Source organism: Podarcis muralis, chromosome 3 (assembly GCF_964188315.1).
Source record: "Podarcis muralis chromosome 3, rPodMur119.hap1.1, whole genome shotgun sequence".
NCBI classification, from domain to species: domain Eukaryota; kingdom Metazoa; phylum Chordata; class Lepidosauria; order Squamata; family Lacertidae; genus Podarcis; species Podarcis muralis.
Genome location: NC_135657.1, coordinates 6,113,584 through 6,139,706, shown reverse-complemented (window position 1 = coordinate 6,139,706; position 26,123 = coordinate 6,113,584). Strand labels below are relative to the sequence as shown.

General features: G+C 46.6%; 1 protein-coding gene across 1 annotated transcript; it reads right to left on the bottom strand.

The window, feature by feature from the left end:
• Window positions 1-2,046: 2,046 nt before the first annotated feature.
• On the bottom strand, window positions 2,047-25,628 carry BLK (BLK proto-oncogene, Src family tyrosine kinase). Its single transcript, XM_077925414.1, has 12 exons — window positions 25,511-25,628; window positions 24,733-24,781; window positions 20,910-21,003; window positions 19,089-19,187; window positions 18,214-18,317; window positions 15,121-15,267; window positions 13,579-13,731; window positions 11,767-11,946; window positions 10,581-10,657; window positions 7,700-7,850; window positions 4,665-4,796; window positions 2,047-3,853 (listed from the first exon to the last, which is right to left on the bottom strand). The coding sequence occupies exons 1-12, from the start codon at window positions 25,619-25,621 to the stop codon at window positions 3,642-3,644; spliced, it is 1,509 nt and encodes a 502-aa protein (XP_077781540.1). The 5' UTR covers window positions 25,622-25,628; the 3' UTR covers window positions 2,047-3,641.
• Between the last annotated feature and the right edge of the window lie 495 nt (window positions 25,629-26,123).

Genomic DNA, 26,123 nt, shown 5'->3' with positions numbered 1-26,123 from the left:
TTATTAAAAAAAAGAGAGAAAAAAACACCAGACCTCTGGTTCCAGTTGCAGGGACTATTGTCGATGCACAAGATCTAACTGTCCACCCAGCATGCGCCTAAATGCAGCCCGTGTTCAACCTTCCACACCTTGATGTACCAGCTCATGGCAAGGGGCTGCCTCTTCCTTCAAAGCCACAGCCCACAAAAGCTGTGATAAGCTCTATGAGCTCAGGATGTGAAACAGAACAAAGACAACTGTGTCTCCCACACTCACTCGCAAGCACAGCCCTTTCTCTTTGCATGAGGACCTAGGCGCTGTCTCAGCCCACTCTAACAGCCAGCACAGGCCACGGGGCAGGAGAAAACAAATGCATTTGCTATTAGTTCCTCTCCAACAAGACTCTAGGGATGTGGGTGGTGCTGTGGGTTAAACCACAGAGCCTAGGACTTGCAGATCAGAAGGTTGGCGGTTTGAATCCCTGTGATGGGCTGAGCTCCCATTGCTCGGTCCCAGCTCCTGCCAACCTAGCAGTTCGAAAACACGTCAAAGTGCAAGTAGATAAATAGGCACCGCTCCGGCGGGAAGGTAAACGGCGTTTCCGTGCGCTGCTCTGGTTTGCCAGAAGCGGCTTAGTCATGCTGGCCACGTGACCTGGAAGCTGTATGCCGGCTCCCTCGGCCAATAAAGTGAGATGAGCACCACAACCCCAGAGTCGGCCACGACTGGACCTAATGGTCAGGGGTCCCTTTACCTTTACCTTTACCTTTAAGACTCTGCCAGGTGGAACCAGCCACAGAGAGAAGGCTCAGTCTTTTGAACCAACACAAGCTGTTGGTTCGAATCCCTGGTGGGATCTCCAGCTACAGGGGAAAGCGGGGGACACGCTTTTATGGGAATGGCCAAAGCCTAATAATAATAATAATAATAATAATAATAATAATAATAATAATAATAAAATAATTTATTATTTATACCCCATCCATCTGGCTGGGTTTCCCCAGCCGCTCTTGGCAGCATCCAGCAAAACATTAAAATACAATAATTCATCAAATATTAAAAGCTTCCCTAAACAGGCCTTCTAAACAGATGTCTTCTAGAAGTCAGATAGTTGTTTATTTCTTTGACATCTGGTGGGAGGGCGTTCCACTAGGTGGGCACCACTACCGAGAAGGCCCTCTGCCCAGTTCCCTGTAACCTCACATCTCGCAGGGAGGGAACCAACAAAAGGCCCTCGGAGCTGGACCTCAATTTCTGGGCAGAACAATGGGGGGTGGAGATGCTCCTTCAGGTATACTGGGCCGAGGTCAGCAACAATACTTTGAATTGTGCTCAGAAACGTACTGGGAGCCAATGTAGGTCTTTCAGGACCGGTGTTATGTGGTCTCGGCGGCCGCTCTCAGTCACCAGTCTAGCTGCCACATTCTGGATTAGTTGTAGTTTCCGGGTCACCTTCAAAGGTAGCCCCACGTAGAGTGCATTGCAGTAGTCCAAGCGAGAGATAACCAGAGCATGCACCACTCTGGCAAGACAGTCCACTGGCAGGTAGGGTCTCAGGTAGGGGTAAAGCATGTGCTTTGCAGAAGGCCCTGGATTCCTACATTGCAGCAAGTTTGGGCTAGATGACTCTTGACGTGCCCTACAAGTCTACAATTCTATGATTCTGTAATCCCTGCCATCTCAAGGTCAGGCAGGGAGAGACCCCTCTCTGAAATTCCTGGAGAGCCGCTGTCATCAGTGTGGACAATTCCGAGCTAGATAGAGCAACTGTCTGGCTCAGTTTAAGGTAGATTCCTAAGACCTATGTTGCAATGCAAAGGTCCCTGATTCGGGTCCATCTTATTGTTTCCAACCCCCAGACCTGTGTAGGTTTGGAACTGTACTGGCATCCCTAGCTGGGGGAGAGGAAAAAGCGATGTTGTGTCACACAAGCTCTCAGCGACGTCACAGACACTGCCCAGTACATCCCCACGGCACAAATACAGTCTTACAGGTTGCATTTTTTCAGTTACGGACATGCCAAAACCTGGAAGTAACGGAACGGGTTACTTCTGGGTTTCAGCAGCGCTGCAGGTTGCGAACGCTGCGGGTTGCGAATGTGCTTCCAGTACGGATCACGTTCGCAACCCAAGCATCCACTGTAACAACCAGAAACCCCACAGCACTCCCGAAACTGCAACGGCCTTGCAGAGGCAGGAACCCCACTTAACCAGTGACAAAATATTTGCAGCCTGACCGGGTGCAACTGAGCTAAGTTAAGAGTAGCTTGGGATCACAGCACACAGGCCAGAGCAAGATGTGATTTCATGTTTCTTTAAGTCAGTGGTTCCTAATGTGGGTGCAAGTAACCCCTGGGAAGCAGTGGGATTACCCAGGGGGCACTAAGAAGCAGGGGGGACAGGGGAACACTGAAGATGTAAGTGATTATTAGGAAGGAGGAGCCTGCAGGCATATGGCATCAAGGATTTGACCAGCGGAGGTGAGATCCTTCTTTGCCCTCATGTGCCCTTTCCTTATGCCTGATTATAGATCCAGTCTTGGCAGTTTAAGTTATGGTTACCAGATTTGTTTCAATGAATCCGGGGACACTTTCTTTTCTTTTTTTTGAAGCTGAGTAGCAACAGGGAGTCAGTAGTGGGGATGGTGAGGCAAAAGACCCTGGGCCCAAGCACACATGCATATCGTATAGAAGAAGAAGAAGAAGAAGAAGAGTTTGGATTTGATATCCCGCTTTATCACTACCCAAAGGAGTCTCAAAGCAGCTCACAATCTCCTTTCCCTTCCTCCCCCACAACAAACACTCTGTGAGCTGAGTGGGGCTGAGAGACCTCAAAGAAGTGTGACTGGCCCAAGGTCACCCAGCAGCTGCATGTGGAGGAGCGGAGACGCGAACCCAGTTCACCAGCTTACGAGCTCACTGCTCTTAACCACTACACCACACTAAAGGTGCAAAGCCCTTCTTTCGCACCATGTGCAACATAAATGGACAGAGTTTTTTAAAAACTGGGCAACGGCTGCCCGCCTGCAACTCCCAAGCCTCCCCCAATCAGTCAAAACAAAGGGGAAAGTGGGCAGGAGATCTGTACCGCTGGACGTCTCCAGTACAGCACACAAGACACATCATATGGGGACTTCCAGAGAGGAAAAATGGCAGGCGCCATGGCCGCTAGCAGCTCCTGAAGCCAGCCAGAGCCAACTGTGCTACCAGGCTGGCTCTGGGCTGCTGAGGCTGCCACTGCCATGTTTCCCGGGGGCAGATTTGCAAATCTGGGGACATTCTGGGGACGGAATTTGCCCGGGGACAGATTTGCAAATCCGGGGGCTGTCCCCTGGAACCGGGGACGTCTGGTAACCCTAGTTTAAGTTATTGTTTAATCGGTAAGGACGAGTTTGGGACAGGCAACGGAGTCCGATCTAAAGGGCGTTTGAGTCTCCTCTTCTCAAATCCTCTCCTTTAGGACTGTCCCGGAATAAAATCCATCTCAGCTCCTGGTCTCACAGGGGACCTTAGAACGGGGTGAGAACCAAAGGCGGCTGTAGAGGAACAGAAATGCCCAACAGTCCAGCAAAGTCTGCTTCAGAAGCGAGTCCACACACCCCTCTTGCCAGCGTCCCACAAGGGTTGTTTTTTTTACAGAGGTCTCCAGCAACTTTGTCGCTGCTCAGGAAGAAGTGGGCTGAGCTTCGTACTGCGCTTCCGTGGCCGTGTAAAAGTCCTCGAGGGTGGACTGGAGGTATTCGAACGTGGGTCTCTCTTCGGGATTATTTTTCCAGCATTTCAACATGACTGTATAGAGTTCAGCCGGACAGTTTTCCGGACGGGGCATCCGGTAACCCTTCTGTAGATGTTGGATGACTTCGGGATTGGTCATAGCTGTGGAAAGGAGAGAAAGAATTGATACTGAAAAATGTTGTCTCATCCCTTAAAGGTAAAGGTAAAGGGACCCCTGACCATTAGGTCCAGTCGTGGCCGACTCTGGGGTTGCAGCGCTCATCTCGCTTTATTGGCCGAGGGAGCCGGTGTACAGCATGTGGCCAGCAACGCATGGAAACACTTTTTTTACCTACCTGCCAGAGCGGTACCTATTTATCTACTTGCACTTTGTGCTTTCGAACTGCTAGGTTGGCAGGAGCAGGGACTGAGCAACGGGAGCTCACCCCGTTGCGGGGATTTGAACCGCCAACCTTCTGAACAGCAAGCCGTAGGCTCTGTGGTTTAACCCACAGCGCCACCCGTGTCCCATAGTCTCATCCCTTACTTGCCCTATAACCAATCACTGTGTTCGGTGGGAGAGGACCTCCCATCTTAGCACGAGGTCCATACTGTATGGTATAGGAACAGGGCCTTACTTGTGATGGCACCTACTCACTCACGTATTTTGAACTGATGTAAGATAGGAAAATTAAATTAGATGAATATATTAAAACATGCAGGAATGGCGGATAAGTTAAATGAACCTTGGAAGGGGAGGGAGGGAAGTCAATGAATGTGTGGTATAATAAAAGATGCTTAATTTGAAATGTAAAATTTGAAAATTAAATAAAAATTATTAATAAAGAAAATAGAATGAAGGCTTGCTAAAACATCAGCGGAAGGAATGGATAATGGATAATGGATAATCAATAATCAATAAATGATCCTTGGCTCGGAGTAACAAATGATGCTCTAATGCAAACTACCATACCAGGATAGGGGCACCTTCCATAGGTGATGATTTCAGTAAGGAGAACTCCAAAAGACCAGACATCGGATTTGATTGTGAAAACTCCATAGTTAATTGCTTCTGGTGCTGTCCATTTGATAGGAAATTTGGCACCTGTCAAGAAAGGGTAAATTCATGTGTTTTCGTTGTTCTTATTGATTTCAAATGATAAATATGACAAAGAAAGAGAAAAGATGAGATGGAAAGGGAGGGGGGAAACCCACCATCTTAGTTTAAACATATATGTGACGTTAACATATGAGAGTGCTGGAGGTGAAATAGTTAAACAGGTTACCCAATCAGAACCCAGGGGGTGGAGTCAGAGGGACTATAAAACCAGCTCTGGGAGGGGCTAAAGGAGAGTTCATTGGGAGTTGGGTGGTTGGTTGGAGTGGGAGTGAATTGGGATAGTCTGTGGGTAGGTTGAGTGAGTGTAGCGAAATAAGCTGAGTCAGGAACAGTTAGGGGCTAGGAAGACAAGTAAAAATCTGAGAGGTGGTTTAGTGAGTGAGAGCAGGGAGCGGAAGTTATAGGTCTGGATAGGCACCCTATGACTGTAATTCACTGAGACCATTTATGAAACCACATGCTTGTTAAACTGCAATAAATAAACAGAAGTTTATGTTCCAATTTAAACCTGACTGGTCTCAGTATTGTACCAGGTAGGGCCTGGGTGGTAGCAGTGAGAAATAAAGTGGAGGCACAGGGATCAATAGACGGTGAAACGTCCGGGGACCCTGTGTGATCACCACAATATACTGTAAATCAGTGGTTTTCAACCAGTGTGCTGTGGTACCCTACGGAGCCTTGAATGATGGTCAGGGGTGCTGCAGTCAACACTGGCCTCTGTCCCTCTTCCCTTTCCTCCCTCCTCTGATGAACCTCTCACATCTCTAACTCCCAAAGGCTTGCACAGATGTTTGTTGCAGCAGCCCTGGCTACAAGCTTTGCAGGTGAATGGTTCCTCTGGGGTTGGCCAGGGGAGAGGAGAGGAGAGACAGGGAAGCTGAGGAAACACTCCATAAAGACCCCCTCAGAGGTGTGGCACATGAGGTCACCACCTTGCTGAAGCAAGGATGGGAGACCACATAGGAATGACGAAGCAGGACACCCGGGGTTCTTGATGGGACAACGGCAGGATATAAATGTAAGGAAATAAAGTAAATAGATTTATCAGAGGGAACAGGATAATATTGTATAAAGGTGGACCTCACTCAGCTAGGCTCAGTGCTCAGGCAGGAACATGTAGGAGATGATGATGATGATGATGATGATAATAATATATTTATTTCTTTATTTATACCCCACCCATCTGGCTGGGTTTCCCCAGTCACTCTGGCCAGCTCCCAACAGAATACCGTATTTTTCGCTCTATAGGACGCACCGTCCCATAAGGCGCACCTAGTTTTTTTTGGGGGGGGGGAATAAAGGAAAAAAATTTTATTTCCCCCCCAGGCACGGGGTTGGGGCGGGGGAAGCCCGAGCTTCCCCTGACCCAAGCCCCTAGAACAGGAAACTCTCCGTAAGCTGTGGGAGCCCGGCGCTGGGCTGCCGTGCCTTGCGGAGAGCTGCGCGAAGTCTGGGCGCGCTGAGCTCAGTGCGCCCAGCCTTCGGCATGCAGGCAACTCTCCGCAAGCCGCGGGAGCCCGGCGCAGGCTCCCACGGCTTGTGGAGATCTGCGCGAAGCCTGGAGAGCAAGAGGGGTCGGTGCACACCGACCCCTCTCGCTCTCCAGGCTTCAGCGAAAGCCTGCATTCGCCCCATAGGACGCACACACATTTCCCCTTCATTTTTGGAGGGGAAAAAGTGCGTCCTATGGGGCGAAAAATACGGTAATTAAAATGTGATAAAACATCAAACATTAAAAGCTTCCCTAAACAGGGCTGCTTTCAGATGTCTTCTAAAAGTTGTGTAGTTCTTTAGCTCCTTGACATCTGCTGGGAGGGCATTCCACAGGGCGGGTGCTACCACCGAGAAGGCCCTCTGCCTGGTTCCCTGTAACCTCGCTTCTTGCAATGAGGGAACCGCCAGAAGGCCCTCGGAGCTGGACCTCAGGGTCCGGTCTGGACAATGGGGGTGGAGATGACAGCGACCAGAGATTTGGGGGTGACAGGTATAAAAAATGATGACACACTCTGAGCTGATGGTGTCTCCCTTTTAGCTCGGGAAAGGATTTGGGCTGACTTGTATTCTCTGGTAAAAAGTCTCAGGAAGTTTTTTTCAGGGTTAGTTGGAGGGGGCCAATCTCTAGGGGAAAACAGGATGTATTCCTGGACTTCATCAATTCATACTACAAATAGGGGTGGGGGGAATTTTACATTGAAATGCTCCCCCATCAAAAAAATAAAATAAAGGCAACACTTTCCTGCACATGGAAAGCTAGCACATAAGAAACAGCACAATTTCCTTATGCTAGTTTTTTCTATGACCCTGATATCTGTTTTCTGGTCAGTCACTGCAAGTTCAGACTCCACACAAATGGAGCACAAATGTGAAATTCAGATGTTTGTCCCAGCATGGAACTAAATAATATCCACCCCATCACCGCTAAGACTAGCAGGGTGTTATGAACTAAGCACCATCACTAAAGACAAGAGGTCAGATCTATGAAAGTCCTGAGTCAGCAAGAACTTATTCTGGAAAAGGCTAACATTTTGCTCCCACCTGGCTGATGCACATAGAAGACAACCTATCATTATGCTTCCTTTACCACAAAGCCCTTTTATATGCCTGTTGTCTTTGTCCATGGAGTTTTCTTGGCAGGGATACTGGAGTGGCTTGCGGGTTCCTCCTCCAGGTGGATCACACTTGGTCAAAACTCTCCACTATGACCTGTCCATCTTGGGTGGCCCTGCATGGCATAGCTCATAGCTTCTCTGAGTTATTCAAGCCCCTTCGCCACGGCAAGGCAGTGATCCATGAAGACAGGAGTGCCTGGCGTGCTCTGGTCCATGGGGTCACGCAGAGTCGGACACGACTAAACGACTAAACCACAAGGCCCTAAGCGTCGTACCAACCTTCTTTCGCGAGGTACTCATTCTCTATGATCCTAGCCAAGCCAAAGTCTGCAACTTTGCAACAGAGGGTCTCTGAGACGAGGATGTTGGCTGCCCTGAGGTCCCTGTGAATGGAGTTCATTCTCTCAATGTACGCCATCCCTTCAGCGACCTGTAAGGAAGAAGGAAAATAATTATTTCCATTTCAGACATGGGATGATTGCATGAACAAATTTTGCTCCCCTTTCTGCTTTCGTATGTGTCAGGGGTTCAGGGAGAGAGGCACAGATGAGGGAGGAGACTGAGAGCGAGGGGGAAGAATCCCGGAACGAGGAGGAGGAGGATGACAATGACTTGAGGGTTTCCATGAGTCTTTCAAGTGAATCGGAGGATTCCCAAAAGGGGGCGCCCCTGGTCAGGCCAAGGGGAGTCACAGGGGGGACTCGTCAGGAGCAGGGGAGCAGCAGGGAAACCCCGAGTGGGAGTTGGAGATCGGGGCCGGCTTCCCCGCCGGAACGGAGTGAAGAGGGTGGAGTTCCCAGTGTGACAGACGAAGCAGAGCAGGAAGCAGAGAGGGGAAGGAGATCGGGGCAAGACGTCCTGCCGGAAGGGGCGGAGAGTAGTACAGAGAGTAGTGTAACTGTCAAGAGGAAGGTCAGAGGTAGCGAACGCGCGCCAAGTTCAAATGTGGAGGCGCGCGGAAATGCGGAGAGCCCGGAGGAGGAGCCTGGTCCCAAAGCACGGAGGAGGGGGGAGCAGGCGTCTGGGGACTCAGCGTCAGGGGAAAGCAGGAGGGAAGGAACCCAGGGGGGCAGAAAGACCCTGCGGAAAAGGAAGGACAGGAAGAGGTGGACTAGCACAAGCCTCTTAAACTGGTGTAGAGGCGGGACTGATTCAGAGGGGACTTCAGCGGTCTAAGCGTAACAGACGTAGGGCTGCGCACCTCGGCTGTGGAACAAACAATGTACTTCAATAAAGACTTTTGTAAATAAAGTGGACTTGGCGTTGGTCTCTTGTGAGCTGGGACCTGAGGCGGCCCTGACAGTATGAATTCTCAAAAATCCCAAGCTGGGTTATGATGTTGTTGATGATGATAATTTGTTGTTGTTATGCCGCCCACCTGACTGGGTTGCCCCAGACCTTTGGTCTGATCCAGTTTGGTTCCTCTTACATCCTTAACATACGACACAAGACATGCATATGTTTAATAATAATAATAATAATAATTTATACCCTGTCCATCTGGGCAGCTCCCAACTGAATATTAAAAATATGATACAGCATTAAACATTAAAAACTTCCCTAAAAACTTCTGCCATCAACAGAGCAACACGTAAGAGAGAAATCCCTCCAACCCCAGCCTTTAACCAGCGCAGAACAAATTGTATATAAAGAGGGTGGTCGAGAGACGGCAAGACCCTCTTTTGTTTAGTTCTGCCTCAAAGGGCGCAACAATTTTCCAGACCGCAGAGATTTTGTGGTTGGCTTTTGTTTTTGTTTTTTGCCACCTTGCATCTTTCTTGTGGTTTTGAACAGGATGTGAAGATACATTTTCCACAAATATTCGACACGCTCAAGCTTTCAGCTCAAATGCCGCTCGCCTCAGTGGAAAATGGGTGTCGCTTCCTGTCCTGATGTTAATGAGATAGATGGCTTGTTTCCTCTCAGCTCACACAAGCAGAGGGGAGGGAGGGAGAGAGGGACTGACCACAGGACGACGTATACACCGATAACTTTCTATTTGCAGATTCCGCCTACGCGTTCTGCGCCCGAGCGGTCAGCTCATGCAAACAACACCGTTCTGACAATACTTGCCACCGGACGTTGTTGCCGGACACACTGCATTGCACCTTACTGTCTATTGAAGGACTGAAGGACTCACTCCAAACCTCACCATTCACCCAAATTGCAGGGTATACTCCCTAACTCCTCCCACCCAATGAAATCCAAATGACGGCATTAAATTTATGTGCAGTTCTGACCTCTGAGTATGCATTTCTGTTACGGAAATTATGGGGGGGGGGGCCACATCTTTAAAGTTAAATGTTACAAATATTACGCCTGAATGTATCCTTTCAACTTGACAGCTCAGGGAAGTTACCTAGCTTTACAAATAATATAAAATCTACTCCTTTGCCAGTTTCCTCCATTCCAAAGCTATTTTCCCCTTGAAAGGGACTCCAGGAAGTTCCCAGAGGTGACAATTGCTGAGCTGATTGTTGGCCAAGGAAAGCTTAATCCCATCACCAGATTTGCCAAGGGGTCCAGACATGCAAAGGAAGTTCTATTGTACTTTGGGTGGTGGGACTTTGGAGGTTTTTGCCTATGCTAATCCTATACCTGAGTCTTGCCCTGCCATATCTGTTTATGCTAATCTTGTACCAAGGACTTGTCTGGACATGTTTGCCAAGGTTAAACTAGTGTAACCCCTGTCTACCCCTCCCCTTTTGTGACATGTCAGTGATGTATCAATAATGCTGTACGAACTGTATTCTGGGATATGGTGGGAAAGTTTTAAAAGTCATTCTCACCCCATCCTCGGGGTTCAAATTTCCTCTTTGAACCTATTGCACAATAAACTTTGGTCTACAGCCATTTGCTCCGGTTGGTGGCTGGAATCCTTCCTTTATTCCGCAGGGACCCGCGGGCTCTGCCCAACGAGCCGGGTGACTGAGCAGCCTCACACCTAGATTTTTCCGTAACAATTTCTAAGTTTGCTTCTCCTAAAATCCAGAAGATCCCTTGCTATATACTTTGCTCAACACATTCAACTCTCGGAAGTGCAGACTTCAAAGAAAGCAACTTTCAGGATGGCCAGAGAGCCACATGCGTAGCTCTCAAGTTTGGGTAAATATCAAGACCTTTTCCAATTACAAAGTTTAAGGCAAATCATTCCACTCACCTGGGCTGAGGAGTCTATAAGTTTGGGGAGAGTCAACTTCCTTCCTTCCTCTGATTTCAAGAAATCCAGCAAGCAGCCTGAAAAGGAGGAAAAATCAAGATTATTCACTTCCCAAAGACCTTTCAATGTGCAATGGTATTGGATAAAGTCTCCCATGTTTTTAATGTCAAATCCTTTTCTAAGAAAGTAATAGAGGAGAATATTCCTAATGTACGTTAGGGTAATAAAGCAAGCAACAAATTCTAGTTTGAGGACCTTAACAGATTTTTTTCTATGCATTGATGTTGTTGTTGTTAGTATACTGTCCTATACCTGTAGATCTCAGGGCGGTTTACAACATAAAATTGCAATATAAAAAACACAAAATATAAAATAGAGATGAATGAATTAGATTATTTATCCCACTGAAATACCCATAAAGGACATCTGAAAGATATTTGGTCTACTTATTGGCTAACCCAAACAAAATCGTAAGAGAAACAGTCTTCCCTGTTCTGCTGCAAAGACCTTTAAATTAATTGCATCTTGGTTTGTCCCTATCCTTAGATCAGAGCTTTTTAAACTGTGTGTCTCAACACGTTAGTGTGTCAGCTGCAATGTGTAGGTGTGTTATGTAAATGCTACCTGTGCTCCTACCTGATCTGGAAAGGGGTTAGTTCAAACTCTGGTTTGCTAGTACAGTGGTACTTCGGAAGTTGAAGGGAATTAGTTCCGGAAGTCCGTTTGACTTCCAAAACATTCGGAAACAAAAGCGCGGCTTCTGATTGGCTGCAGGAAGCTCCTGCAGCCAATCAGAAGCCCCGTAAGCCCCGTTGGATGTTCGGGTTCCCAAAAACGTTTGCAAACCGGAACACTCACTTCCGGGTTTATGGCTTTCAGGAGCCAAAATGTCCAAGTACCACGACGTTCGCCAACCAAGGTATGACTGTACAAATGAATTACTGTGTCATGAAATGATGTGTGTCTAAAAAGTGTGTGACCAACATGAAAAGTTTGGAAAGCTCTGCCTTAGATTGTATATAAGCACAATGCATTTTTAACTTGGCATATGTTCGAAATGGTATGATTTGGGTGTTTTAATTTTCCTATATTGGCAAGAAGGTATTGACTGAAATCAAGGAGACCCAGATTCTGCATTCCAGTGCGGATCAATACAATTGGTTGAGATCCGAAGGGAGTCGGTTACCGTTGGCCATGTATTCCGTTACGATGTAAATCGGCTGCTGGGTGACCACGGCGTGCAGACGAACCAGCTTGCTATGCTGAAGCCTCTTCATCAAGTTGGCTTCGGCCAAGAAGGCATCTGGAGCCATGCTGCCTTCTTTCAGGGTCTTCACTGCCACCTTCACATTATTCTTGTAATAACCTGTAAAGGTAAAGGGACCCCTGACCATTAGGTCCAGTTGTGGCCGACTCTGGGGTTGCGGCGCTCATCTCGCTTTATTGGCCAAGGGAGCCGGCGTACAGCTTCCGGGTCATGTGGCCAGCATGACTAAGCCGCTTCTGGAGAACCAGAACAGCACATGGAAACACAGTTTACCTTCCTGCCGGAGTGGTACCTATTTATCTACTTGCACTTTGATGTGCTTTCGAACTGCTAGGTTGGCAGGAGCAGGGACCGAGCAACGGGAGCTCACCCTGTCACGGGGATTCGAACCGCTGACCTTCTGATTGGCAAGTCCTAGGCTCTGTGGTTTAACCCACAGCGCCACCCGCGTCCCATCTGTAATAACCTATAGAAGGGGAAAATGGGGGGAATGAAGGACAGAAGGCCCTGCCACCTTTTGGAAGCTCAGATCCTTCCAGCTGAACTCCAAAACCCATATCCGTTTTTACACCTTTTCCAGATATGACAGTTCCAGGCAACACTAATAATAATAATAACAATAGCAACAACAATAATAAAATTTATTATTTATACCTCACCCATCTGGCTGGGTTTTCCCAGCCACTCTGGGCAGCTCCAAAAAGAATAAAAAAGCGACAACATATCAAACATAAAAAACTTCCCTAAACAGGGCTGACTTTTGATGTCTTCTAAAAGTTGTGTAGTTCTTTATCTCCTTGACATCTGCTGGGAGGGTAGGTGTTACCACCGAGAAGGCTCTCTGCCTGGTTCCCTGTTACCTCACTTCTCGCAATGAGGGAACCACCAGAAGGCCCTCAGAGCTGGACTTCAGTGTCCTGGCAGAACGATGGGGTTGGAGACGCTCCTTCAGGTATACTGGGCCAAGGCCGTTTAGGGCTTTCAAGGTCAGCACGAACACTTTGAATTGTGCTCGGAAATGTACTGGGAGCCAATGTACCGTATTTTTTGTTCCATAAGATGCACCTGACCATAAGACACACCTAGTTTTTAGAGGGGGAAAGCAAGGAAAAAAATATTCTGCGCAGAGCATGTAAGCGGCTCTTGCTTTTCTTGCTTTAAACCCTTCCGTCCCTCCTCCTGCTTCGCTGAGAAGCCAGCAGAACAAGCTGTGCAGCTCTCGCTGAAGCCAGCAGAGCAAGAGCGATAGCTGCACAGCGCCTCTTCTGCTGGCTTCCCTGCAAAGCGGAATGAGGAATGAAAGGGAGCCCTTACAAGGGAGCGCTGAGCAGAGCCTGGCAGCGGCTCTTGTTGGCTTTTTCAGGAGGTGTGGGAAGGGACAGAGGGCAGCCCGTCAGTCCCTTCCCCCACCTCCCAGAAAGGCCCCCAAGAGCCTCGCTCTTTTTAAAGAGCCATGCGGAGCGTGTGTGTGGCTCTTGGGGGCTTTTCTCTGAGAAGGGAGAAGGGACTGACGGGCTGCCCTTCTCCCTCCTTGGGGAAAAGCCCCCAAGAGCCGCACACATGCTCCACATGGCTTGTGAAAGGGAGCGCTGAGCATAGCCTCCCGCCTGCGTTCGCTCCATAAGATGCACACACATTTCCCCTTACTTTTTAGGAGGGAAAAGGTGCGTCTTATGGAGCGAAAAATATGGTAAGTCTTTCAGGACCGGTGTTATATGAGTCTCGGCTTACCCATCCAAACCTCTCCAAACTGGCCTGCTCCCAGCTTCTTGACAAGTTTCAGCGTTTCACGAGGAATCTCCCATTCGTCGGTGGTCCACGGCCTTTGTGGAACCAGAGAGATGCACGGTTGCCGTAGCAGCTGACACAAGCCATCTTCGTAAGCTGTGCAGGGGCACCGGAAGCAGAAGAAAAAGGTCTGAGATCAGGTCAGGGCAGAACATGGTTGTAGTAATCCTATTCCTCCTCCTACATAGTTTATTTCATTTTTATTTTTTTACAACAGGTATTGAGTACAAACTCCCCATTTCCCTCCATGTCTTCCCATCTCCAGATATTACAATGTTTTGTCCCGTTTTCCTCGCTAAGAACACCTACTATTTTTGGGTGGGATTCAATGAGATCCTTCTAAATTTAGGTAGCACAGGGAAAGATGGTTTGCTGCTCTGGCACAACAAACATGCTTCCTCAAAACATCGGACTTTTCGGGATAAGGAACTTTAATGGAGAAAAATGCGTCGGTGGACAGTGTGCATTGATTCTTGAGTTGATGCAAAGTTGCCTAAACTCCCCAGGAAAACAAATCAGGAAGGATGCTCAATAGAGAGTGTTGTCTGGAAAGGGCCTTAGTTCAAAATGTTTGTCCACAGTTCAAGTTTGATAGAAAATGAGAAAAAGAAAAAGTAGAGAGAGGAAGAAAGAGAAAGGTGAAAGATAGGGAGGGAGGGAGGGAGGGAGAGAACATAAGGGGGGAAATGAAAAGACAAATCGGGAATATGATATAGTCTTCATATAGTATGCCAAATTGTTTGAAATTTGCCCTCATTTAGTGGTCGAATCTTCAGTTCTCAGCGTTCCTGCAGCACTTTGCAGATCTTTTTTTAAAAAAAACCCTTCTTAAAATTCATTAGCACTCTAGTTCTGGTTTCTCCTAATAAAGACATGTTTGTATGCAGTTTTGACCAATGTACACATTTCCCCATGTTTGCGTGCTGTTTTCATGGGACGCGGGTGGCGCTGTGGGTAAAACCTCAGCGCCTAGGACTTGCCGATCGCATGGTCGGCGGTTCGAATCCCCGCGGTGGGGTGCGCTCCCGTCGTTCGGTCCCAGCGCCTGCCAACCTAGCAGTTCGAAAGCACTCTTAAGTGCAAGTAGATAAATAGGTACCGCTTTATAGCGGGAAGGTAAACGGCGTTTCCGTGTGCTGCGCTGGTGCTGGCTCGCCAGAGCAGCTTCGTCACGCTGGCCACGTGACTCGGAAGTGTCTGCGGACAGCGCTGGCTCCCGGCCTATAGAGTGAGATGAGCGCACAACCCTAGAGTCTGTCAAGACTGGCCCATACAGGCAGGGGTACCTTTACCTTTACCTTTATTCATTTTTCAAAGGCACACTTAGTTGGAGAACTGCATTGCAAAATTTGCATGTGTACGAATTCCAAAGGATGGGTATGTTTCGGCTCTCACATTGATTCCGAAACTGTGAATTAGGTACACTTGACTTTCTCTGGGAACCCAGTCAAATTCCTCTCCCATCCCAACTTAAGGGTGACTTACAAGAATAATGTTTGACAAGGTCCTGCAGCGTAGGGAATGTGGTCCTTGGGCAGATGTAATATCCCCCATGGTCCAGAGTGCGGATTTGATAATGTTTGATGACATCCCCTTGAGATGTGTAGTCCCTGATGGAAAGGGAAAAGGCCCCTGGAAAAGGAGACACAAAAATAGGTATTATCATTTTCCTGGTGGTCCTGGATTCGAACTCGCATCAGCCCCAGCCAATGTGGAGACAATAAGAGCTGTAGTCCAGGAATTGCTCCAGTGGGCAGGACCCAAACCAATGGATTCAAATTGATTAAGAAAGGAAATTCCAACTAAATATTAGGAAGAACCCCCCATCCATTTTATTTCTTTTTAATTAAAGCAATAATCATAAATGAATAAATAAGAATAAACATGTGCACTCCACAACTGAGACGATTTCATTGTAATGATCCAACCTCCCAAAATTGGTTTGACCCCTTTTCCGTTTTAACAGTACAAACGCTACAAACGCTCTCCCATATCTCCTCAAAAGTCATTTCTCTTGCATACTCCCTGTCTTACCTTAATGGCGCATTTATTAATTCATCATTCATAGCTATATCCCACACCTCTTTATACCATCCTTCCATTTTATATTCTGCTTGCCCCTTCCGCTTCCTGGCGATAATAATTCTTGCAGCTGTCAATAAATTCGTGAGCAAGTCCTTGTTAGCTTGTGAACAGGAAGAACCTTCTGATGGTAAGAAATCCTGAGTTATGGAACAGACTCTTTCAGAAGGTGGTGGACTCCCCTTCAGTGGAGGTTTCAAAGCAGAGTTTGGAGGGCCGCCTGTCAGGGATTCTTCATCTTTGATCCCTGCATTGTAGGGGGTTGGACTGGATGACCCTATGGGTCCCCTGCCAACTCTACAATTCGATGATTCTATGAATCTCTGGAGGGTCACGTGAGCCCTATGCTTGCCAGCAGCCAATTAACCATATGAAATGTGTGTGTTATTCAGGTATGCTACAACAGCTAAAGAATCCCTGACGGAGTTTTATCATATGTGGTGGACTTGTATTGGGAAATAATTTACAATGAAATGAAAAAAATGTTGAAGATGTTGTTGTTTAGTTGTTTAGTCGTGTCTGACCCTTCGTGGCCCCATGGACCAGAGCACACCAGGCACTCCTGTCTTCCACTGCCTCCCGCAGTTTGGTCAAACTCATGCTGGTAGCTTTGAGGACACTGTCCCACCATCTTGTCCTGTGTCGTCCCCTTCTCCTTGTGCCCTCCATCTTTCTCAACATCAGGGTCTTTACCAGGGAGTCTTCTCTTCTCATGAGGTGGCCAAAGTATTGGAGTCTCAGCTTCAGGATCTGTCCTTCCAGTGAGCACTCAGGGCTGATTTCCTTAAGAATGGATAGGTTTGATCTTCTTGCAGTCCATGGGACTCTCAAGAGTGTCCTCCAGCACCAGAATTCAAAAGCACAAATTCTTTGGCAATCAGCCTTCTTTATGGTCCAGCTCTCACTTCCATACATCACTACTGGGAAAAGCATAGCTTTAACTATACGGACCTTTGTTGGCAAGGTGATGTCTCTGCTTTTTAAGATGCTGTCTAGGTTTGTCATTGCTTTTCTTTTGTTAAAAGACCAGGAGCTATTTTGCTTGGCATTACAGGTCAAGACTTGCCAAAAGAGTGGAAAAAACAATTCATGTACGTTACAACAGCGGTTAGGATATTACTAGCCCCAAAATGGAAAGACGACAAGATACCAACGAAAGAAGAATGGCAAGCAAAACTGATGGACTATGCCGAAATGGCAAAGCTTATGGGAAAACTGAGAGACAAGGACAATAAAGATTTCAAAAAAGACTGGGAACCGTTTATGATGTACTTACAGAAATATTGTAAAGAAGTAGACTCACTAGCAGGGTTTGAGTAAATGCTTACAATTAAGAAAAAAAGTGTATAAGTCAAGGAGCAGTAATTGAGGAAAGAATAAAATATAAGATGTAATTTGGGAAGATACGGTATAAAAATAATAAGAATATAAGAATATTTAGTTGAAAGATTTTAAAATCAAGGTAAATAAAATAAGCAGAAGTAATAAATACTTAAAAAACCAGAAGAGGAGGTTGGGGGAAGTCAATGGAAGGGAGGTGGGGGGAAATCTGGATTTATGAATTTTTTATTGTGTTTATGATGATTGTGTTGAATATAAAATTGTAAAACCTAATAAAGCTTTTTTTCTTTTTCTTTTAAAAACACAACCATATGAAATGTGTTGCACGTGGTTCCATGTTAACAAGTCACATGCTGAGATTCCAGCATTTGCAGGGGGTTGGATTAGATGACCCTTGGGTTACCTTTCAACTCTGTGATTATAAAAACCATCTAGCACCAGAAGTCATGGGAAATGTCATGAGATTTCTGCTAACTCTGATCTGGGTCTGTTCAAATACGCAACTATCTGCTGACTGAATGCAACTCAAAAGTTTTCACTATGGGCAAAGGATGGGCTGCTAGAATTTGAGGTAGCCTCCAACCCAGAAAGAATGTTGTGGAGCTGCAAAAGTTTCAGTAAAGGAAGAAGAAGAGTTTGGATTTGATATCCCGCCTTTCACTCCCTTTAATGAGTCTCAAAGCGGCTAACATTCTCCTTTCCCTTCCTCCCCCACAACAAACACTCTGTGAGGTGAGTGGGGCTGAGAGACTTCAAAGAAGTGTGACTGGCCCAAGGTCACCCAGCAGCTGCATGTGGAGGAGCAGAGACGCAAACCCGGTTCCCCAGATTACGAGACTACCGCTCTTAACCACTACACCACACTGGCTCTCCGTAAAGGGCAAGCAGAATGATCAAGGGAATGGGGCGACTCCTCTATGAGGAAAAGTCAAAACATGCAAGAGATGCAGAAATGGAACGAATCCCATGAGGTTTATTTGCACGTTCATAAAACTCCACGAGACATTGTCAAATGCCTTTTCTGCATCCACCAGCATCAAAGCAGCTGGTTTATTTTCCAAATACTCCAGTATATTAATGATGTTTCTGATATTGCTGGAACAGTGAGAGAACTTTTCCATCGTCATTCTGCAAAATACATTCCCAGATTCTTACCTGGATTAGTTTCGCTTTCCCTGATCAGAAATGACCCCATCACATTGCCAGGTGCCAGCAAGAGGCGTTCGGTCTCTTTTCTGCTCATGCCTTTAAAAAACCACCTAGAAAGAGAGATTTATTATCATTATTAAACAACAGCAAGAGCAGAAATCACCACTAAGAACTGAAGGTCCAGCTTTTGCCTTTTAGTTAGAGACTTCCTGTTCCTATGGCATTCCTGAATCAGCCCTTAATTATTCAGTTCCTTTTCTGGGGTGGGAGATCAGTGGTAGGGTTTTAATTCCTAATTACCTATTTTTTGTTTTTTTTTCTTTTCTTTTGCAGCCAGAGCAATTGATCACCATTTTTAGCTCAATTGGTAGAACATGAGATTTTAACATCTATGGTACCATAGGGCTCACTTTTTCCCCCCAAGGGAAAGACTGGGAGTCAGAAGACAACAGAGGTGCATAAAAACTGAGTTAGGCTGTGGACACACCATACATCTAAAGCACATGGCTTCCCCCAAAGAATCATGGGAACTGTAGTTTACATATCACTGAACTTCAATTCCCAGCATCCAAAAAACCCTACTTTTCCTGGGATTCTTGAGGGTTTGTGTGCTTTAAATGTACTGTGTTTATGCATCCTTAGAGGACTAACTTGCATAGGGAGGCAGAAAATATGTAGAGGAACAAGGAATTGGAACCCCATGACATACCAAATCGGGCCACAATTTTTTAAAAAAACCCAAAGCAAAACCCTGGCCTTGATGATTGCAAACTTTTCACTGCAGATCTTCACATGTCTCAAAATATCAGTTGGTATCAGCCCCAAGTTGGTAATGTTAGATCACAGATTCTGTGCCCCCAAACCCAAAGAGGCCTCCTTACTTTTCTTCTTCCAGGCTGTTTACACGGGCCACAAAATTGCTGGGTATGTAGCCTTTGTGCCCTGTGGTAAGAGATTTTGCTAGCCACCAGTCCCCGTCGCTGTGAAAATAAAGCACCGTATAAATAAACAATGTACATTGAAAGAAGCAGTGATTTTACTAGGGATGGACTCATCTCTTTTGGTTTCTCTCTGGTTCTCTCTTTTTCCAGTCGTCAGTTGAGTCCCCCACATTTCCACATCAGTTAAAACAACAACAACAAAACGGTGAGCCTTCACAAGCAATTTTTCCTAATATCAATTTTTATGAATAAATGCACTTTTTTGCCAACACACCAGAAAAAAGACTAGAGACAAACAGTATTATTACAAATTTGGGGGATCAATCTGGATGATGCCTTGAGTGCCTCCCAATTTTGTGGGTAAAATGTATAAGAGCAAGCTTGTCAAACTAGTCCCTTTTTCTAGGTGATGGTTTTGGCTGACTAGGTGAGCACTTATGGGTGCTTAACTAGTTTCTACGGGGAGCTGGCGCCAGGTACCAGGCCTGTTGACAGACCAGCTCTGTGTTACAAAGATGTCTGCAGACGTGACATGAAGGCTAGCAACAGGAACCCCTCCGTGTGGGAATCCCTTGCAGATGACCACAGAGGTGCTTCACAACATAAACATTGAAAATGGGAACACAAAATATGTAACAAAACCAAAACCAAAAACCTCTAATAACCCCCTCTCCCATGAACACATTTAAAAAGGCCAAAGGATGTTAATCAGCCCAAGCTTTGGTGATAGGGAAACATTTTTGTCTGGTGCCTTAATATAAGTAATGAAGGCACCAGGGGAGTCTCCCTGGGGAGAGCATTCCACAAATGGGGAGCCAGTGCAGAAAAGGCCCTGTTCTCGTGTTGCCACTCTCCAGACCTCTCAGGGAAGAGGCACACGAAGGAGGGCCTCAGAAGATGATCTCAGAGTCTGGGTAGGTTCATATGGAAAGAGACGGTCCTTGAGATATTGTGGTCCTGGTCTGGGACTCCTGGACAGTTAAGTCCAGTCAAAGGCGACTATGGGGTGTGGTGCTCATCTCACTTCAGGCCGAGGGATCCGGCGTTTATCCACAGACAGCTTTCCAGGTCATGTGGCCAGCAGGACTAAACCGCTTCTGGTGTGACGGAAACCAGAGCGCACGGAAATGCCGTTTATTTTCCCACCGCAGAGGTACCTATTTATCTACTCACGCTGGTATGCTTTTGAACTGCTAGGTTGGCAGGAGCTGGGACAGAGCAACAGGAGCTCACTACCATCAAGCACATTCGAACTGCTGACCTTCCAGTCGGCAAGCCCAAGAGGCTCAGTGGTTTGGACCACAGCGCCATCAGCATCCTGTATGTATGTAGGTAGGTATGTATATGAATACTCATTTGGATTGTAAAACTGTATCACAACAGGCAAATGGGCCCAGATTTTTTTACATGAGGATGCTCTATATTTCAGGTTGATTTTTATACAGTGGGTTGCGAACATGATCCATGTGGGAAGCACGTTCGCAACCCGCAGTGTCCGCAACCTGCATCGCTGCGTCTGCACACATGAGGGTCACGATGCAGTGCTTCTGCGCATGCGCAAAGTGCGATTTAGCATTTCTGCGCATGCCCAAGCACCGAAACCTGGAAGTAACCCTTTCCGGTACTTCCGGGTTCAGCGTGGTGCGCAACCCGAAATCCACAACCCGAAGCGTCTGTAACCCGAGGTATGACAGTACATTTATAGCAAAAGGCATACCAGAGCATGACTGAACTGTTTGAAACATGCAAAAGATCACTCACCTGCAAAGGACTTCAAACTTCTCTCCTACGGTCAATGGCAGATCGCGGTCACTCAGCGTAGTGAAATGGTACTGTGCTATGACAATGTGCTTATCTGTATTGTGAAAAAAAGCAAAAGTATTAACTGAGCCCAAGACCTAGAAGCTAGAAGTATCAACCACATGGAATAGGGTCAACCATCCCCACTCCTTGTTCAGCAAAAGTAAAGAAGAGGCTGGATTTAAGTTTAATGCAGCTTCTGTACCTTTAGTTAATACCTTCCTGTTCACATATATGGTTACAGTATTCCTGAACCAGCCCTTATTTAGCTTGTTACTGTTCCAATGGTGGACAACCTGCTGCCAGAGCAATTTATTATGGTGATTATGATTACAAGATTAAATTAATAAATTGCACTGATTTATTGAGCAATGGGTTTTAGGCTTTTCAAGACTTGAGACTAGCCGCTGACCTTGAGACAGAAAACCCAGGCATTGCTGTAAAAAACAGCCATATTGCAACCTCATGGAGAGGAAATATACAATCATAGAATTGAAGGGACCACAAGGGTCATCTAGTCCAACCTCCTGCAATGCAGGAATCGTGACTAACAAACCCCCGACAGATGGGCAGCCAACTTCTGTTGAAAAACTTCCAATAAAGGAGAGTCTAATACCAGCAGCAGTTGTAAGGAAGTCTGCCCTTGAAGTTGACCCAGAAACTACAGCGGGTGGAGAATGCCGTGGTGAGGCTCCTTACGGGGTCCTTGCCACGGGATCACATTCATCCAGTGCTTTACCAGCTGCACTGGCTCCCGGTGGAGTACAGGGTCAGGTTTACGGTGCTGGTTATGACCTTTAAAGCCCTATGCAGCCTAGGACCCACGTACCTACGACACTGCCTCTCCTGGTATGCCCCGAGGAGGACCTTAAGGTCCACAAACGACCACACTTTGGAGGTCCCAAGTCGCAAGGTGGCCAGGGCCTTTTCAGTACTGGCCCCAACTTGGTGGAACGCTCTGTCACAAGAGACTAGGGCCTTGCAGGACTTGACATCTTTCCACAGTGCCTGCAAGACAGAGCTGTTCCACTTGGCCTTTGGTTTGGACTCAGTCTGACCCTTATGTTTTCCTCCCCTTATGGTCTTGATCTATGGGCTACTTTTAAAATAGGGCTGCATTTTAAATTGCATTTTAACCTGTATTTTAAATTGGGTTTTTTCCCCTATTATGTTTTTACTGTAATTTTGCTGGTGTTAGCCGCCCTGAGCACAGCTCTGGCCGGGGAGGTCGGGGTATAAATTATTATTATTATTATTATTATTATTATTATTATTATTATTATTATAGTTTATTTATACCCTGCCTATCTGGTTGGGTTTCTCCAGCCACTCTGGGCGGCTTACAGCACATAAGAAACTGTAAAACATTAGACATCAATGGCACACAGATAAAGTCAGCAAAATTTAAAAACAAGTATTAAATTATGTAAATGGGCGGGCATTTACAACAACAACAACAATTTTACCCCTCCCATCTGGCTGGGTTGCCCCAGTGAGACAAAATATAAAAGCTCAGGGAGTTCTTTGTTTTTTGACATCACACATTAAAAACTTCCCTATACAGGGCTGCCTTCAGATGTCTTCTAAAAGCTGTGTAGTTCTTTATCTCCTTGACATCTTAAACACTAATGTGAGCAGCTTGAATACGTTCAGGCAGGTCTTCAGCAGATACGCCAACACCCGTCCTGTGAAAGGGAGAAGACCTTTCATGGCGCGAGCCAAAGACCTTCTAAATATAGCCAAGGGTGAGACAGATAGTTTTAAATCTCACTCGGCCTGACCTTTTCGAAGAAAGCCGCTCACAACCTTCCCCCTTTGCAAGGTCACGTGTGAGACTCAGGAACAATGCATGGTTTTGTGAGGGCTGAGTCCAGTGAATACCCCAATTTGCATTTATTGGTGAAGTCGTGCCAAGAAAAGGCCAGGAGCTCATTTTGCAAGCCAAGAGCTTTGGCTGGGGGGGCGGGGCGGCTGCTCTAAGTAAACACTTGCATGCTGGATTTTCACTAGTGCTGAATTGCATGTTTGCAGCTGCAAAAGAAATGCATAGTTCTATTTTGCAGGCTCAGAAATGGAAAGATAGCAAATCTTCATTCCAACAGCTCATCGCAATGACCGCTCCCCACATTAAATGGGGGGCACCCTTTGCGTGGTCGCGCGCAGCCCCCTGGACCCTATGCGGCACCATTAGCACAGGCTTGGCTTCCCCTTCCCCAGGTGGGATACCTGGAGGTCTCCGCCTACCTCAGCCAGTTGCCCAATCCCACCTGGGGAAGTGTTGCCAAGGTGATCAGGCCAGGTAGGGGGAGGGACCACCCTGCCCACACAATAGGCGGAGGATCTTACCTGGGAATCGTCAGTTGGCTCCAGAGCTTCTCCCACCCTACCCACCCTCAATTAAGACTGCTTTTGCAGGTTAACCTTTTCTCCACAGGTGCGCGGGCGCTGTTACGTCAAGGTCGCTGTTGAAGGAATTCTCCTGCATTAGCAGGTTTGTCTTCCCCATAGCAAAACGTCACATCTTTGACGGTATCAGGCCCTGGGTGGAATCCTTTAGTCTATCTTCCCTAAATGGGAGAGAGCGTGTAGCGGTGACCCATGCCCCCCTCCTCTTTGTGGTGGCGATACCAGGGTCCCCCATTAAAGGGGTTGTTTTGAGGGGAGGATTTGGCCGTACGCCTAGAGGTTGTCATTGCTCTCCCCTGTGACGGTGGCAAAATTGGGGGGGTGGGCTCTCTGCTTGAACAGATGTTCTCCAGAACCAGCCCAGTCCCCACATATTCTGGATAACCCTGATGTTCCCCAGATCCCTACCAGGGGACTACCCAAGGTCTACCCACATAATAATAATAATAATAATAATAATAATAATAATAATAATAATAATAATAATTTTTATTATTTATTATTTATACCCCGCCCATCTGGCTGAGTTACCCCAGCCACTCTGGGCGGCTTCCAATCGAGTGTTAAAAACAATACAGCATTAAATATTAAAACCTTCCCTAAACAGGGTTGCCTTCAGATGTCTTTTAAAGATAAGATAGCTGCTGATTTCCTTCAAATCTGAAGGGAGGGCATTCCACAGGGCGGGTGCCACTACCGAAAAGGCCCTCTGTCTGGTTCTTTGTAACCTCACTTCTCATAATGAGGGAACCGCCAGAAGGCCCTCGGCGCTGGACCTCAGTGTCCGGGCTGAATGATGGGGGTGGAGATGCTCCTTCAGGTATACTGGGCCAAGGCCGTTTAGGGATTTAAAGATCAGCACCAACACTTTGAATTGTGCTCAGAAACGTACTGGGAGCCAATGCAGATCTCTCAGGACCAGTGTTATGTGGTCTGGGCGGCCGCTCCCAGTCACCAGTCTAGCTGCCGCATTCCGGATTAGTTGCAGTTTCCGGGTCACCTTCAAAGGTAGCCCCACACAGAGAGCATTGCAGTTGTCCAAGCAGGAGATAACCAGAGCATGCACCACTCTGGTGAGACAGTCTGCGGGCAGGGAGGGTCTCAGCCTGCGTACCAGATGGAGATGGTAGACAGCTGCCCTGGACACAGAATGAACCTGTGCCTCCATGGACAGCTGTGAGTCCAGAATGACTCCAAGGCTGCGCACTTGGTCCTTCTGAAACATAATAAAGTTGTGGCCAATTTTAATCCCATAGCACGGGGGCTGCCCAGGGTTTGGGGGACTCTGCCTGTCCAGGCAATAGCTCCCTAGTGTTGAGAAAACAGCAGGAGAAAGCATTGCAAAACGTCAAGGAAAAACCAAGGTCCATCTTCTTACCGCTGTCAGAAGACTGGTTGGCAGGAATGGTGAAGTTCTTTGCCTTGACCTTTGGAAAGTTACAGAAACCAAACATTACTTCACTGCAATAGTCCCCCCTCGCCCCCTCCTTTCTTTCCCCCAAGTTGGGATTCAAGCCAGCTTACGACATTTCAAAAAAACAACTTTATAAAGTGCAAAGTAAGTGTAGCCAGCTAGTGAAAAGAAATCATTAAAATGCATTGGGAACCAGAAAATAAAAATAGTTTGCCCCGACTGCAACCCACTGGTCAGCATCATCTGCAGACCCTCCAAGTTTCCCTATTTTCCAGGGACAGTTAATAATAATAATAATAATAATAATAATAATAATAATAATAATAATAATAATACATTTATTTATACCCCGCCCATCTGGCTGGGTTTCCCCAGTCACTCTGGGCGGCTCCAACAGTATAAAAAAGCAACGAAACAGCAAACATTAAAAACTTCCTTAAACAGGGCTGCCTTCAGATGTCTTCTAAAAGTCAGATAGTTATTTATTTCCTTGACATCTGATGGGAGGGCAGTACTGACAATACTTGGTTTTGGCTGATATATTTTTGGATAATATGTCTTGTTATAATTTTGAATAAAAAATTAAATTAAAAAAAAGACAATACTTGGTTTTGGAATGGACTTCCAGAACGGATTAAGTTTGATAACCAAGCTACCCCTCTAAATGGAAATCACCACTATCCCTTGGAGGCAGAATTCCAGCCCTTTGGGGCACAGCCCAGTCTTAGATTTGAATTCTTACCGGCGGTGGCGGTGGGGTTTCTTTCTTTCTCGGAGATGGTAGAGGCTTCTGCTTGTATATGGAATTGCGCCTCTCCTTCCGGCCGGTCTTCTTGCTACCACATGCTCCCATCCTGCACTGGAGGAAACACAAACAAGGTTGCTTCTGGATGATCAGCTGGAAAAGGACGACTCCATGGAGGGCTGCTGTTTATGCTCAATGCCAGAATGATAATAATAATAATAATAATAGTAATAATAATAATAATAATAATAATAATAATAATAATAATAATAGTTTATTTATATCCTGCGCTCCCCAGCCGGAGCTGGGCTCAGAGCGGCTAACAACAGTAAATATAACACAGTTTACATAAAATCACAATCAGTTAATTGAAATACATTCTAAAATCAATTCATTCTAAAATCAATTCAGAGTCAAATTAATGGCAACCATTGGGCTAGAGTTCTGTGAGGATTACAGAAGGAGGGGGGGGGGTCAGACTGTGCCTTGGCCAAAGCCCTGGTGGAACAGCTCTGTCTTGCAGACCCTACGGAAAGATGTTAAGTCCCACAGGGCCCTAGACAGAGCGTTCCACCAGATCGGGGCCACGGCCGAAAAAGCCCTGGCTCTG